Genomic DNA, 13,396 nt, shown 5'->3' on the forward strand with positions numbered 1-13,396 from the left:
ATCATAGGTATACCTCAACTATGAGAGACAAAATGAGAAGAAAAAAAAATCCAGAAAATCACATTGTAGGATTTTTAAAGAATTTATTTGCAAATTATGGTGGAAAATAAGTATTTGGTCAATAACAAAATTTCATCTCAATACTCTGTTATATACCCTTTGTTGGCAATGACAGAGGTCAAACGTTTTCTGTAAGTCTTCACAAGGTTTTCACACACTGTTGCTGGTATTTTGGCCCATTCCTCCATGCAGATCTCCTCTAGAGCAGTAATGTTTTGTTGTTTTTTTCTCATTTTGTCTCTCATAGTTGAGGTATACCTATAATGAAAATTACAGGCCTCTCTCATCTTTTTAAGTGGGAGAACTTGCACAATTGGTGGCTGACTAAATACTTTTTTGCCCCACTGTATATAGAATAATAACGTAGAATAATAACATAATATATATATTTTATAATGACATTCAGTATATAATAACATAATATAATATAATATAATTTTTCAACCATTTGATGGCATTCAATGTACACAATTTATAGTATATTATTAAAAATCATATTCATAAAAAATTAACAGGCAGACCATTAATATTCTGATATTTTAATTAAGATGTGAAATCAATTTAATTTATATGTAAGACTATACACATTTAATTTATTCCTTGATGCAAAGTTGAATTTTCAGCAACATTACTCCAGCCCTCAGTGTGATATGATACTTCAGAAATTATTCTAATATGCCGATTTGTTACTCAAGAAATATTTCTTCTTATTATTACATTTTTAAAATAGTTGTGCAGTTTAATATTGTGATACTTTTTTTCAGGATGTTTTGATGAATCGAAAGTTCAAAAGCATAAAACACTGGACAGTTTAAATTGTTTCACACATTAGTTTTCACAATTTAATGTTTCACAATCAAACATCATGTTTTCTACACAGAGACTGCATTAAAATATCTATTTCTTACTGCTCTCGAACTCACAAGCTGTGCGACAAGATCAGTATATTATTAAAAATCATATTAATAAAAAATGAACAGGCAGACCATTAATATTCTGATATTTTAATTAAGATGTGAAATCAATTTAATTTATATGTAAGACTATACACATTTAATTTATTCCTTGATGCAAAGTTGAATTTTCAGCAACATTACTCCAGCCCTCAGTGTGATATGATACTTCAGAAATCATTCTAATATGCCGATTTGTTACTCAAGAAATATTTCTTCTTATTATTACATTTTTAAAATAGTTGTGCAGTTTAATATTGTGATACTTTTTTTCAGGATGTTTTGATGAATCGAAAGTTCAAAAGCATAAAACACTGGACAGTTTAAATTGTTTCACACATTAGTTTTCACAATTTAATGTTTCACAATCAAACATCATGTTTTCTACACAGAGACTGCATTAAAATATCTATTTCTTACTGCTCTCGAACTCACAAGCTGTGCGACAAGATCCCTAAATGACACAACACAGCAGCATGAGCATATTTAAAGTCACTAAATTGATTTAGAATAATTATATGTTCTCCCCACTGAAAAGGGAAAAGTGGATGTCTATGCTATTTGTGACCTCGGACCACAAAACCAGTCACAAGTGTCAATTTTTCAAAATTGAGATTTGTACATCATCTGAAAGCTGGATAAATAATCTTTCCATTGATGTACGGTTTGTTAGGATAGGACAATAATTGGTTGAGATACAACTATTTGAAAATCTGGAATCTGAGGGTGCAAAAAAAATTCAAAATATTGAGAAAATCGCCTTTAAAATTGTCCAAATGAAGTTCTTAGCAATGCATATTACTAATCAAAAATTAAGTTTTAATATATTTACGGTAGGAAATTTACAAAATATCTTCATGGAACATGATCTTTACTTAATATCCTAAAGATTTTTGGCATAAAAAAAAATCTATAATTTTGACCCATACAATGTATTTTTTGGCTATTGCTACAAATATACCCCAGCGATTTAAGACTGGTTTTGTGGTCAAGGGTCACATTTATAATAGTTAGTGTTGGTTTAGTGCTGTTTTAGCCATACTTTTCACCTGACTGATAGGAAGACTAAGGGAAACTATTTGGTTAAGAAGTTTAGAAGCCTAATGGAAACACCAGTACACCAGAAATGTGTTACCTTTGTCCGAATTAATGACCACCGTGCTACTTCCTCACTCACACACGAGCACATTACCGTTTTAATGAGTTTTAATGAGTGATCATCAGGCACTTGAACTGATTTTTTGGACAGAGAGGAAAACTACAAAATCACTGTGTCAGTGACAGCACAAATGACAAGAGAGACACGATACAGACAGACACAGAGACACTTGCCTGGTGGTAATTGTCATTCATGAGCTTAGCTGTGACACATCGATTTGACATTAGAACTTGACCTGACATTAAAACTGGATTTGACATTAAACAAACACACACACACACACACACTGTAATAGTTAAGAGTTTAATGACTCGTCAAATTCTAGGAATCGCACACTAATAGTTGACTGATTTGTCACTCACCCAGCCATGACGATAAAGAGGTCAAGGCGGTTCCAGGTGTCGCCAAGGTAACATTTCGGACCAAATATGCCCAAGGCCAACATTTTAACCACCATCTCCACAGCAAAGAATGCAAAGATAAAATCATCAAAGGCCTGTGGAGAGAAGAACCACACAGCGCTCATGGATACATTACAATAAGAAAAGTGAAACAGCTGTCATTTCATTTAAAGTGCATTTTAATACTGGTCTAATTAAAAAAGTTTCCTCTTTAAACCTGATTTGTTCAATTAGTCTAAAAGCAAAAAACATTTCCTGTAGAAAAAATTAAAGAAACAATTTAAATAGAATTGTTTCAATTCTATTGTTTAAATTAACTACCCAGATCTGGGTAGTAACTGATTATATGTAGTCTGGATTACGTAATCAGATTCCAAATATTAAGTAATGTTAAGGTTAATGGTCACATTGACATGTGGGTAAACAAGTCAAATAAAAAAAAGTCTTTACAATTTTTGTTTATTTTACATTTTATGATTTAATTAATTATTCGATTTTTATCGACTCACAAACCCACTGCAGTTCTCACATTAAGCATTGTTTGGGAAACCCTGGAATAATGTAATATTTAATGCATTTTATGATGTTAATATAATTTTTTTTATATATTTTGTTTCTCTTACTTTTTTATATCAATATGCTTAATGGTAAATTAGATGAAAAATAATCTAAAAGTAATCTAAAAAGCAGTCAGACTACATTAACTAAAACGAGTAACCTAAATTATGTTACTAACTACAGTTAGTAATCAGTAATCAATAATGGATGACAATTTGTAAGTAATCTATCCAGCACTGACTACTATTTTTCTACAAATGTTTGCTGAATGGCAGAGGCAGGCTAAACACATAATAAATACGTTATTATGAAAAAAATGTGACTTGTTCATGTTTCATTTTATTTATTTATTATTACTATTATTTCGCTTTTTTTCGCCAGAGCACCATTTGAGTCTTCTCCTCCCATTTCTACCAATGATGCTTGACTCAACTTCACACGTCTACTACCTGTGCAGATATCAACAGCGCAACTGGGTTGTAGGTTGCCAGGTTGAGGTCACAAATGGTTGAAATTTGTATGATGTGTCTATTGTTTGAGTAGGATGCATTTCATACAAGATCTGGCAACTGGACAACCTTAGAATAATATATTGATGTGATTGCTCATACAATGAGGTTTGAGCCATACAAATTATGGGAGTTTCCCAGGAGAAAAATAACAAAATGAGAGGGCGGCGGGATATGAGTGTGAAATAATCAAAGACTCCTGGCAAAAACGGGAGTGTTGACAGATATGCTTTAATGTTCTACTATGTTGGCATTTAGAACAGTAAATGCATGAAAATGCATCATGTCACATAATGTGGCCAAAAAACATATTTGGAGACTTCTGGACACCTACAATTGTCTTAATTGTACAACAAAATATCCCTGCAAGTGGCATATGCAAATAAATGATCTAAACTTCACTTTTCTAAACCATTTTTTTAATTATTTGCTTTCGACTAACTTTACCCAGGGTGATTATTAGCTGGTGTTTGAAGTCGGTTTCCCTCAAGTTCACACAGCTGTTCTAACAGAGTACCCACAGGTTTCGTCGCCTAATTGATCTCATTTAAAGCAGCACTTGTGTACAAAATTCACAGACTTCAACAATACATTTCAAGACAATCTCTGTCGGACTTCAAATTGCCTGTTGTGAGCAATGTTCCCGTCATTATGCAGATCCACAGGTTATTTGCAAGTTGTTTTGGAGAGATTACAGATACATATTTTTCCAGAGTCTGTCGCTGATGCTTCACGGTGTTGCTTGTGGGTTTTGGCATTTGGCATTTGAGAAGCACATAAACGCTTTCACGCTGCTCTGTATTGAAGTTTTTCTTGATAGGATTTTGAAAGATTTGTACAATAAATAGTTACAGTTATTTTACTCTACATCATAAAAATGTTATGACGTTTTATTCTACATCATAAAATACATCTGTAATACCCCCTTGTGATTTTTTTGAAGCTTTTCTTGAAAAAGTCACAAACTGACAAGTGGCTAAATGGGACAGAGTTTGCCGGGGACATTAAACATCACGCCGAACAGGTAAACTCATCTACTCACTAGTAGGGCTGTCAAAATGGCTGAAAAACTACATTCGAATTTTGTACTTAAATATGATCAAAATTCGAATTACATTCGAATTTAAAGGGGTCATATGATGTGATTTCAAGTTTTCCTTTCTCTTTGGAGTGTTACAAGCTGATTGTGCATAGATAAGATCCCTGAAGTTGCAAAGACTAAAGTCTCAAAACCAAAGAGATATTCTTTATCAAAGTTAAGACTCTGCCACGCCCCCCTAAAACGGCTCGTTCTAACACGCCCCCACATATCTACCTCACTATGTGGAAATATTTGCATAATGCCGCCCAAATGTGCACGCAAAGAAAGAAGGCGTGGTTTCAGTAACCGCAGTTAGTGTTGAAGCAGCCATGTCAGGGAGACGCTGTGTGTTTCTAGGCGAAAGCAAAAGCACTTTATTTGGCCTTCCGAAAGTTTAAAATAATATTTATAAACCAGTTATAATTAATTAAGTTGCTTAAACAACTATAAATTGTATGTATGCATAGTTTAATACAAAGGGAGGAAAGCCAATCACACAGAGTACATCTTTCATTTAAAAACATGAGATGCAGTGGGATGGGGGAAAAATCCCCACCATTAAGTGTCGATATATATATTTTTTTCAAAGTTAAACTTGCATTAATTTTACATGGCTTTCTAAACACGCGGCTCTTTTGTGCGAGACGCGAGTGCAACAATAATAGATGTCCGTCTAGAAAATGCGTGCTCTCTTGTGTGAGACACGAGTGCAACAGTGATAGATGCCCCTCTAGAAAATGAGCGAAATAATGTGTTCTGTGTACAGTTTTGATGTAAACAAGATGTTCTCTTTTTCCGCAATATTTTTAATGAACAACGCAGCAGCGCCACATATAGTGGCTTCAACTGGATATGATAACAAAAACATTATAATGCAACGACACTTACATCGTCATCGCATCTCATGCGCCGCTGATAAGGCTGCCTCCTTAACGCACACCTAAAATTCGAATGCAACGTTTTTGCATTCGAATGTGGATTTTTATTTTTAATTCGACGAATATTCGAAATTCGAAGTTTTGTTGACAGCTCTACTCACTAGTCTGCTTTTAGAGAGACTCATTGTGTTTATAATCATGCTCTTGCAAACTATTCCAAAATGTTTTAAATAAAGACTGAAAGTGTTGTTGGTGAAGTCATGTGACCGTGTGTAGTTCATTTATAGTCTACATTTAACTTTTTATTCTGACAATTGTATTTAGCCTTCAAAATTCATAAAAGTTGTGTTCATTTGTGAAGATTATCAAGAACAAAATGCAAAGAATCAGAAACGTTGTTGTTCACAAAGCTAATTTGAGCAAAAATCTAAAAGCCGTTGGAAAAATCCTACTGGGTTTGTGTCAAGCGAACCAGGATGATATGGAAGCTTGTTTCAGCCACAGGATAAAAAACAAACAAAAAGAAAAATGTTTTAGACTTTTTTTCAGAATTGAGAGATAAAAAGTCATAATTACCTTTTTATCCTGTGGCAGAAACAAGCTCACATAGAGTAATGCTAACTTCTGGGTTGGCCTACAAAAATATGCCATCACTGCACTTGCTTGATATGTGCATTTCTGCAAATACCACTTAGTTTGATATTTTGTTTTATGTAATCCAATGGAACATTTTAAATGTGGCTTAAATGTCTAACTCTTCAGGCTGCTGTTTGCATTTATTATATGTTTGTGTCTTTGAATGCTTTTTCCCCCCCAACCAGTCAATCAAAACAACAGGCAGAATCAAGGCCTCACAGAGATGAAAGTCTTTAGGTAATCAATCCACGTGTGTCTGTGTTATGTAAGTGTGTGTTACCTGCAGGATGCTGCACCTGTCAGAGTGGCACTCCAGGTCTTGGCAGGGCTGGAACATGCCGAGCGTGACGCAGTTGAGCAGAATCACCAGCATGCTCACTCGCTCAAACCACGTAGAGCTCCAGTTAAGGTCAATACAGCTCACAAGGAAATCTTTCACATTTCACTTATTTGTTTTCAGCGTCAGAACTAGAGTCAAGAGATTTTATTTGTCTGTTTCTGCAAACTATGAAAAAACTGACTGCACAAATTGTAAAATCTTTCTTAAATAATGAAAATAATTGACTATTACATTTTTTGTATAGTGCCAACAATGAAGAAACAGAAAAGTGGCTTTAAACAAAACCTGTTTATTTCTGTCTGTCCTGTTTATATAAATACTGTATAATGTTTTCATTTTCATTTTTCATTCACTCTTGAGTAAAATGGAGTGTCTTAATACAGTTTAGCTGTTCAAAGCAAAACATAAACATACACTACTGTTCAAAAGTTTGGGGTCAGTAATTTTATTTTATTTTACAATGAAGCGTCTTATGCTCTCCAAGGCTGCATTTATTTGCTGAAAAATACAGCAAAGATTATATAAAAAATTAAACATGTATTTTAATATATTTAAAAATTCAGCAGCCTTTACTTCAGTGTCAGTCTTCAGTGTCACATGATCCTTCAGAAATCATTCTAAAATGTCTTAACTTTTATTTATTTTTTTCATGCTTGCATAATTTGCATCATAACACTTATGATCCTGTACTGTATCCTGTTTTGAGTAATGCTGCAATATTTTCCCATCACCAACTGATAGATCAGAACAGAAGCTTTTTAACATACAGCTAACAAAAAAGTGAAATAGATGGAACTGAGCATGAATAATGTATTTGTAGATTAATAATTGATTTTGTTCTCAAGAAGGTTGAAATAATAGAATTTGAATTGCATAAAAAGCCATCATAATGCCTGCTTTAATAAAACATCTTTTTTAATATACTCAATTCCTGTTTGTGACCGTAAACCATACAACATAATAAAATGCAATAAAGCCATTTTGTTTTCATATGGGTCTAATTAAAAACTGCAATTACATTTTCACATTACAGTGCACTGATCTACACACATACCTGCCGCTGTAAAGGCAAACTCAGCCCCGCAGGCCCCGTGATCAGACCAACCACTTTACCTCATTAATCATAAACCTGCCACAGAAACACACTGTTCACACCATCTCAATCACCACCGTAAATCCTGCAATTATCCTCATTTACATCAGGATACACCACACCTCACTTACAACCCAATTAGGATTTAAAAAGCTTCTATAAACCCTAAAGACTATATCCATCTGAGTCTCAGAGCAGCTTTTAACAGACGAGAGGGACGTGTTCAGGCCCCTGCTGTTTCCTCAGGTCTCTGTCTAACCAAAACCCTTCTGGAATTCCAGCAGACTTCCCTCTCGCTAGAACTGGGACAGCGTTCCCCTCATCAAACATTTATCCAGAGCCCACACTAATACACACAGACAACTCCAGCTCTCGTCTCTCATCCTCAAGATTGTTGTGGTCACATTCATGCCACTTTGGCTGAGGATAATGATGATGGTGATAGAGAACAGAAATGGGATGGATAAGGTGATGGAAATCTTCACAAATGCAAAAGCAGTACTGCCATCACTTCATATGCACATGCACAAACCAGAGTTGGCGAGTAAACTTCATGATGTTCTTTCTTCTACAGAACACAAAAGAAAATATTTTGAAACATGCCTCTCTTTTTTTTTGGGCCATACTATGAAAGTTAGTGGGGTCCAATAGGGTTTTGAAACAGGTTTTCATTATGTAGTTTAAAAGATTTATTTTGTGTTCTGCAGAAGACCACATTTTCATTGTTGGGTGAACTATCCTTACTTTAATTTATGTGTATCTTGTAGCACAGCAAACTACCGTTTCAAATATATTTCCCAATACTGCAGTGTTGTTTTCCCTTTCTCTACTTGAAATAAAGCTGAAATAAAAGATGAATATATAAAATATAAAATTAAACATAAATATAAAATTTAAAAATCAGAAATATCAGAAGAAAATGCAAAGTGTTGCACTGGCAAATAATTGAAACTAATTAGGTAAAGCTGAAGTACTAAAAATACTAAAAATGAAATGAAATAAAAGCTAGATAGAAATATTTATAAAATAAATAAAAATGATAAAAGCACATAGCAAAATTACTAAAACTTCAACTGATTTTTTTTTTAATTATTCAAACTGAAAATATTAATAAATAGTATAAAAATAATACTTAAGACAAGACTTGAAAGTTTTTTCAGGCAATGGTCAATTCTAGTGGTGTAACGATTCACTCATGGTGCAGTACGATTCACAATAATCAGATTTTATTACAATTTTTTGTTACAAAATGAGATATAAGACAAAAATAAACGGGTATCCTATTATTCCTCAGACAAAATGCTGCACATTTCTTTGTAAAATTTAAATATGTTAAATAACAAAACTAAAAATAACAAAATTTTTCATATTCTGAAGATTTTGTTCGTATAACAGTCACCTGATTTATTTAACTTTTTATTCGTAAAAATATAGTGCGTTTTTTTTCCGACTGTTGACAATATTTTCTGATTTATAGATAGATAAAGAGTAACTGCATGAAAAATTCTTTGAACCTGACTTTTTTTTGTTCGCAAAATGTATGCAAAATGGTGCACATTTAATTAGATAATGCCTCATTTGCATATTTCAGAAAACTCGTAATATTGTCTTAATGTACTGTAATTAATCAACTGGGGAAGTATGGCGACATCTATTATTTAAAAATGTCACCCTACAGTATACACTCTTACAAATAAAGGTTCTTTATTGGCATCAATGGTTCTATGAAGAACCTTGAACATCCATGGAACCTTTCAAACGCAGAAAAGGTTCTTTATAGTCAAAAAAGATTCGTTAGATTTTTTAAATGTTCTTCAAAATGGTTATTTTAACTGTTCACTGAAAGGTTCTTTGGGGAACCACAAATGGTTCTTCTATGGCATCACTGCAAAAACACCCTTTAGGAACCTTTATTTTTAAGAGTGTATTCACCTGTAGTGTCTTGCCTTAAATAACACTGACACAATATAAACACAGAGATATGCTTTAGCCTCAAAATGCCAAATGAAAGCCTGGAGTACTCTGTCATAACACATTTAAAAATTAGCAACTCACCCTCGCATCAAATTAGTGGAATTCAAAGTCATGTACTCCTCGATCAGGTTGAAAACACAGATATGAGATTTCTTGAGATCTCCAGGGCCTAATGTGCTGGAAACACACTGATTTGGTTTCTGGCAATATGGTCATAACCCCATTCCTCCAGGGATTCTACAGCACAAACTGAAAAACTTACTTCATAGTGCACAGAAGTTTTCATGCAATTGTGTCACACAATTGTTTTTAACATTGATAATAATCATAAATGTTTCTTGAGCAGCAAATCAGCATATTAGAATGATTTCTGAAGGATCACATGACACTGAAGCAATGATGCTGAAAATTCAGCTTTGCATCACAGGAATATATTACACTTTAAAATACAAAATAGTTATTTTAGACAGAATTGCTGTTGTACTATTATTGAACAAATAAACTTCATAAGCATAAGTAACTTATTTTAAAAAATTAGAAACGCAGAGCCCACCATTGAATGGTACTGTATATGAATCCAGAAACAAATTTGGTATGCATCATTATTTATTGACATGTCTAAGACAGTGCATTCTGGGAAAAACTAGGACTGTGCATGTGCAGACAGTGTGTAATCGCTGCATGTGGATGGATCGTGTTTGCGCAAGCGCATGCAATGTGCTTATTTTTATCTTCTTGAGGTGCATCTGAATCCAAACATAAACAAAGCGCACATACTGTATACACACACCGCGTACGCTCATTATCCTGATTACTCCAACAAACCATAATACACAACTGTTGCTATGGTTGCTTAGTAACAGTTTGGTGGCTTTTGATGAGAAGTGAAGAAAAAGACAGCTGAAAAGCTGAGGGCTCAGTGGGTTTCATGCACTTCAAGTCAACATATTTAAAAGGTCATTTCATGCCAGGGCGATATAGGAAAACAATCTGAAAGTCCAAAATAAGAGGATACACACACACACACACACACACACACAGATGATTCTTATGACTCAATGCAATCCTGTGACCATGAAGGCCAATGAACTAAAACAATAGTGCTTACACAAGGCAGGTAGCACTGTATTAATATTCCTAAAAACTTTCTGGTTACGAGTTTATTTTAAACCACTAAACACAAATTAAAAACTTTTGCAATTAATTCAGTGCAAACCACTTTAACTGAATCACTTTAACTGAACTATTTCTGGATTTTTGTCCATGCAGGGTAATTTTTATTATTAGTTAACTAAAACTAAATCTAAAATCATATACTACTAAAACACACACACACACAGGTTTGTTTTTATGAAAAGTGGGGACATCCCATAGGCGTAATGGTTCGAAGGCCAATGAACTAAAACAATAGTGCTTACACAAGGCAGGTAGCACTGTATTAATATTCCTAAAAACTTTCTGGTTACGAGTTTATTTTAAACCACTAAACACAAATATAAAACTTTTGCAATTAATTCAGTGCAAACCACTTTAACTGAATCACTTTAACTGAACTATTTCTGGATTTTTGTCCATGCAGGGTAATTTTTATTATTAGTTAACTAAACCTAATCTAAAATCATATACTACTAAAACACACACACACAGGTTTGTTTTTATGAAAAGTGGGGACATCCCATAGGCGTAATGGTTTTTATGCTGTACAGATCGTATATTCTATTGCCCTACACCAACCCTACCCCTAAACCTACCCCTTACAGGAGACTTTGTGCTATTTCAGATTTTCAATACACTCCATTCTGTGTGATTTATAAGCGTTTTGAAAAGGGGGGACATGGGGTAATGTCCTGAAAAGTCACCTTCTCCTTGTAATACCTATGTCATACCTTTGTCATTATACAAATTGATGTCCTCATTTGTCACAAAAACGCGCGCACACACACACACACACACACACACACACACACACTGAAAACTAAAATTAAAATGAAAATGTTTATATCCGGAAAATATAACAGTAAAAACTAAATAAAAATGTTAATAAATATATAATAGTATTTAAAAGTAATGAGGCTTTTCATATCATTAGCTGTCTGAAATATTGAACAGGAACATTATATGTGTCACATTAGCAATGCATTATTAGCTGTTTGATAACATAGTCAAAACAAAGGCTACTGCTATCAATTACCGCTATGTGTCTGGCATCGTAGAAAGCAAAACATAAAATGCACTAGCATTCTGATACATCATCTGATATGACCTTGTATAATTCACTCTTCCTCCTCTTCTTTGGAATCAGTTTCTGGTTCAAACATGTATGGCTGAACGAATATAATATTGCCACTTGTCATTGTGTAGCATTTACTACTTCAGTTAACCGAGTGAAAATGGAGCAGGTAGTCCAAGCTGGTGTGAGTGTCATTACAAATACTAGATGAGGTAAGGTGTAGACTAGAGTTACATTTTAAGGCATTACGAAATAATTTTCATGGGGAAAAAAAACATTTAAATATGTTATTGCGATTATCAAAGATGAGTTTTAAGGGAGGTCTTTAACAGTTACAAGGATGAAGCATAATAAACCATAAATACTATAGTGAGGTTTTCATATGTGACCAGGTAATTGTGTAAGTAACTGAGTCATTGGTGTCCCGATGTTTAGATATATTGATTTACAACATAGGGAGTGGAATGAGACCCAGCAGTTCTTTTCCAAGAAAACAGACCAATGACTCATCTTGCTCTCAGGAGCATATACAAACATTTGTCCAATAAAACTCCCTCTAGAATGAGAATGCCTCTCCGCCTTCTGACTAGGGCTGCAACTAACGATTATTTTAATAATCGATTAATCTGTCGATTATTTTTTCGATTAATCGATGAATCGGATAAAAAACAAAAAAGCAAGAAAAGCATTCATTCTGACTAGCATTATTAGCAAGTAGCAAATTAAAGTTCATGGCTGTGGTGTAAACTAAAACTTCCTGTTTCAATAGAAAATACACAAACACAGGAAAGAAAATTGTGCCTTTTAAACCGTTTCATAATGTTTTTAATATATTTAATTTATTAAAAACGGTTTAATTTTAAATAATCCATTTAAAATTAGTTTTGTAGATAATTTCAGCAATAGGTATTTTTTTTAATTTTGTCAACATTATACTTTATATCTTTAACAAAAGAAATAAGTAAATAAATAGCTTTATTTAAATAGTTAAATATAATTGATTTAATAAATAATTACAATAAATAATAATAAGCTTAAAGAATAAGAATCATTTTTTACTTTTTTTGAAGGTTAAAAATATTTTTGTTAAATAATTTTAAAATGTATATATATAAGACAATGTGCATTTGTGTTTATGAGTTTGAATGTGTATATACATATTTTGTTTGTTTATTTTTCTTATTGTAACGATTCACTCAACTCACGATTCGATTTGATTCACGATTTTGATTTCACGATTCGATTCGATTCACGATTTATTTTATTTTAACAAAATGAGATTTAAGACAAATTATAAATTAAATGTGTCCTTTTATTATTGCTTGGACAAAATGCTGCACATTTCTTTGTGAAATTCAAATATAACACTATAATAATATACTAATATAGCACTTGCATATTACTGCTCTTTTGTTGGTTTTGATTGCTTCTATTGTCCTCATTTGTAAGTCGCTTTGGATAAAAGCGTCTGCTAAATGACAAAATTTAAATATAATTTAAATGTAAATAACAAAACTACATTGA

General features: G+C 33.1%; 1 protein-coding gene across 1 annotated transcript in view; it reads right to left on the reverse strand.

Annotated features, from left to right (window-relative positions):
* LOC107565250 (voltage-dependent T-type calcium channel subunit alpha-1H-like) overlaps positions 1-13,396 on the reverse strand; it is an 86,229-nt gene that overhangs the window by 36,066 nt on the left and 36,767 nt on the right. Inside the window, exons 3-4 of the mRNA XM_016250473.1 lie at positions 6,516-6,627; positions 2,535-2,668 (exon numbers count right to left, since the gene is read on the reverse strand). Coding sequence (XP_016105959.1) covers positions 2,535-2,668; positions 6,516-6,627 — 246 coding nt within the window. The remainder of the gene's footprint in view (positions 1-2,534; positions 2,669-6,515; positions 6,628-13,396) is intronic.

Source organism: Sinocyclocheilus grahami, unplaced genomic scaffold (assembly GCF_001515645.1).
Source record: "Sinocyclocheilus grahami isolate Dianchi unplaced genomic scaffold, SAMN03320097.WGS_v1.1 scaffold25.1, whole genome shotgun sequence".
Classification (NCBI taxonomy): domain Eukaryota; kingdom Metazoa; phylum Chordata; class Actinopteri; order Cypriniformes; family Cyprinidae; genus Sinocyclocheilus; species Sinocyclocheilus grahami.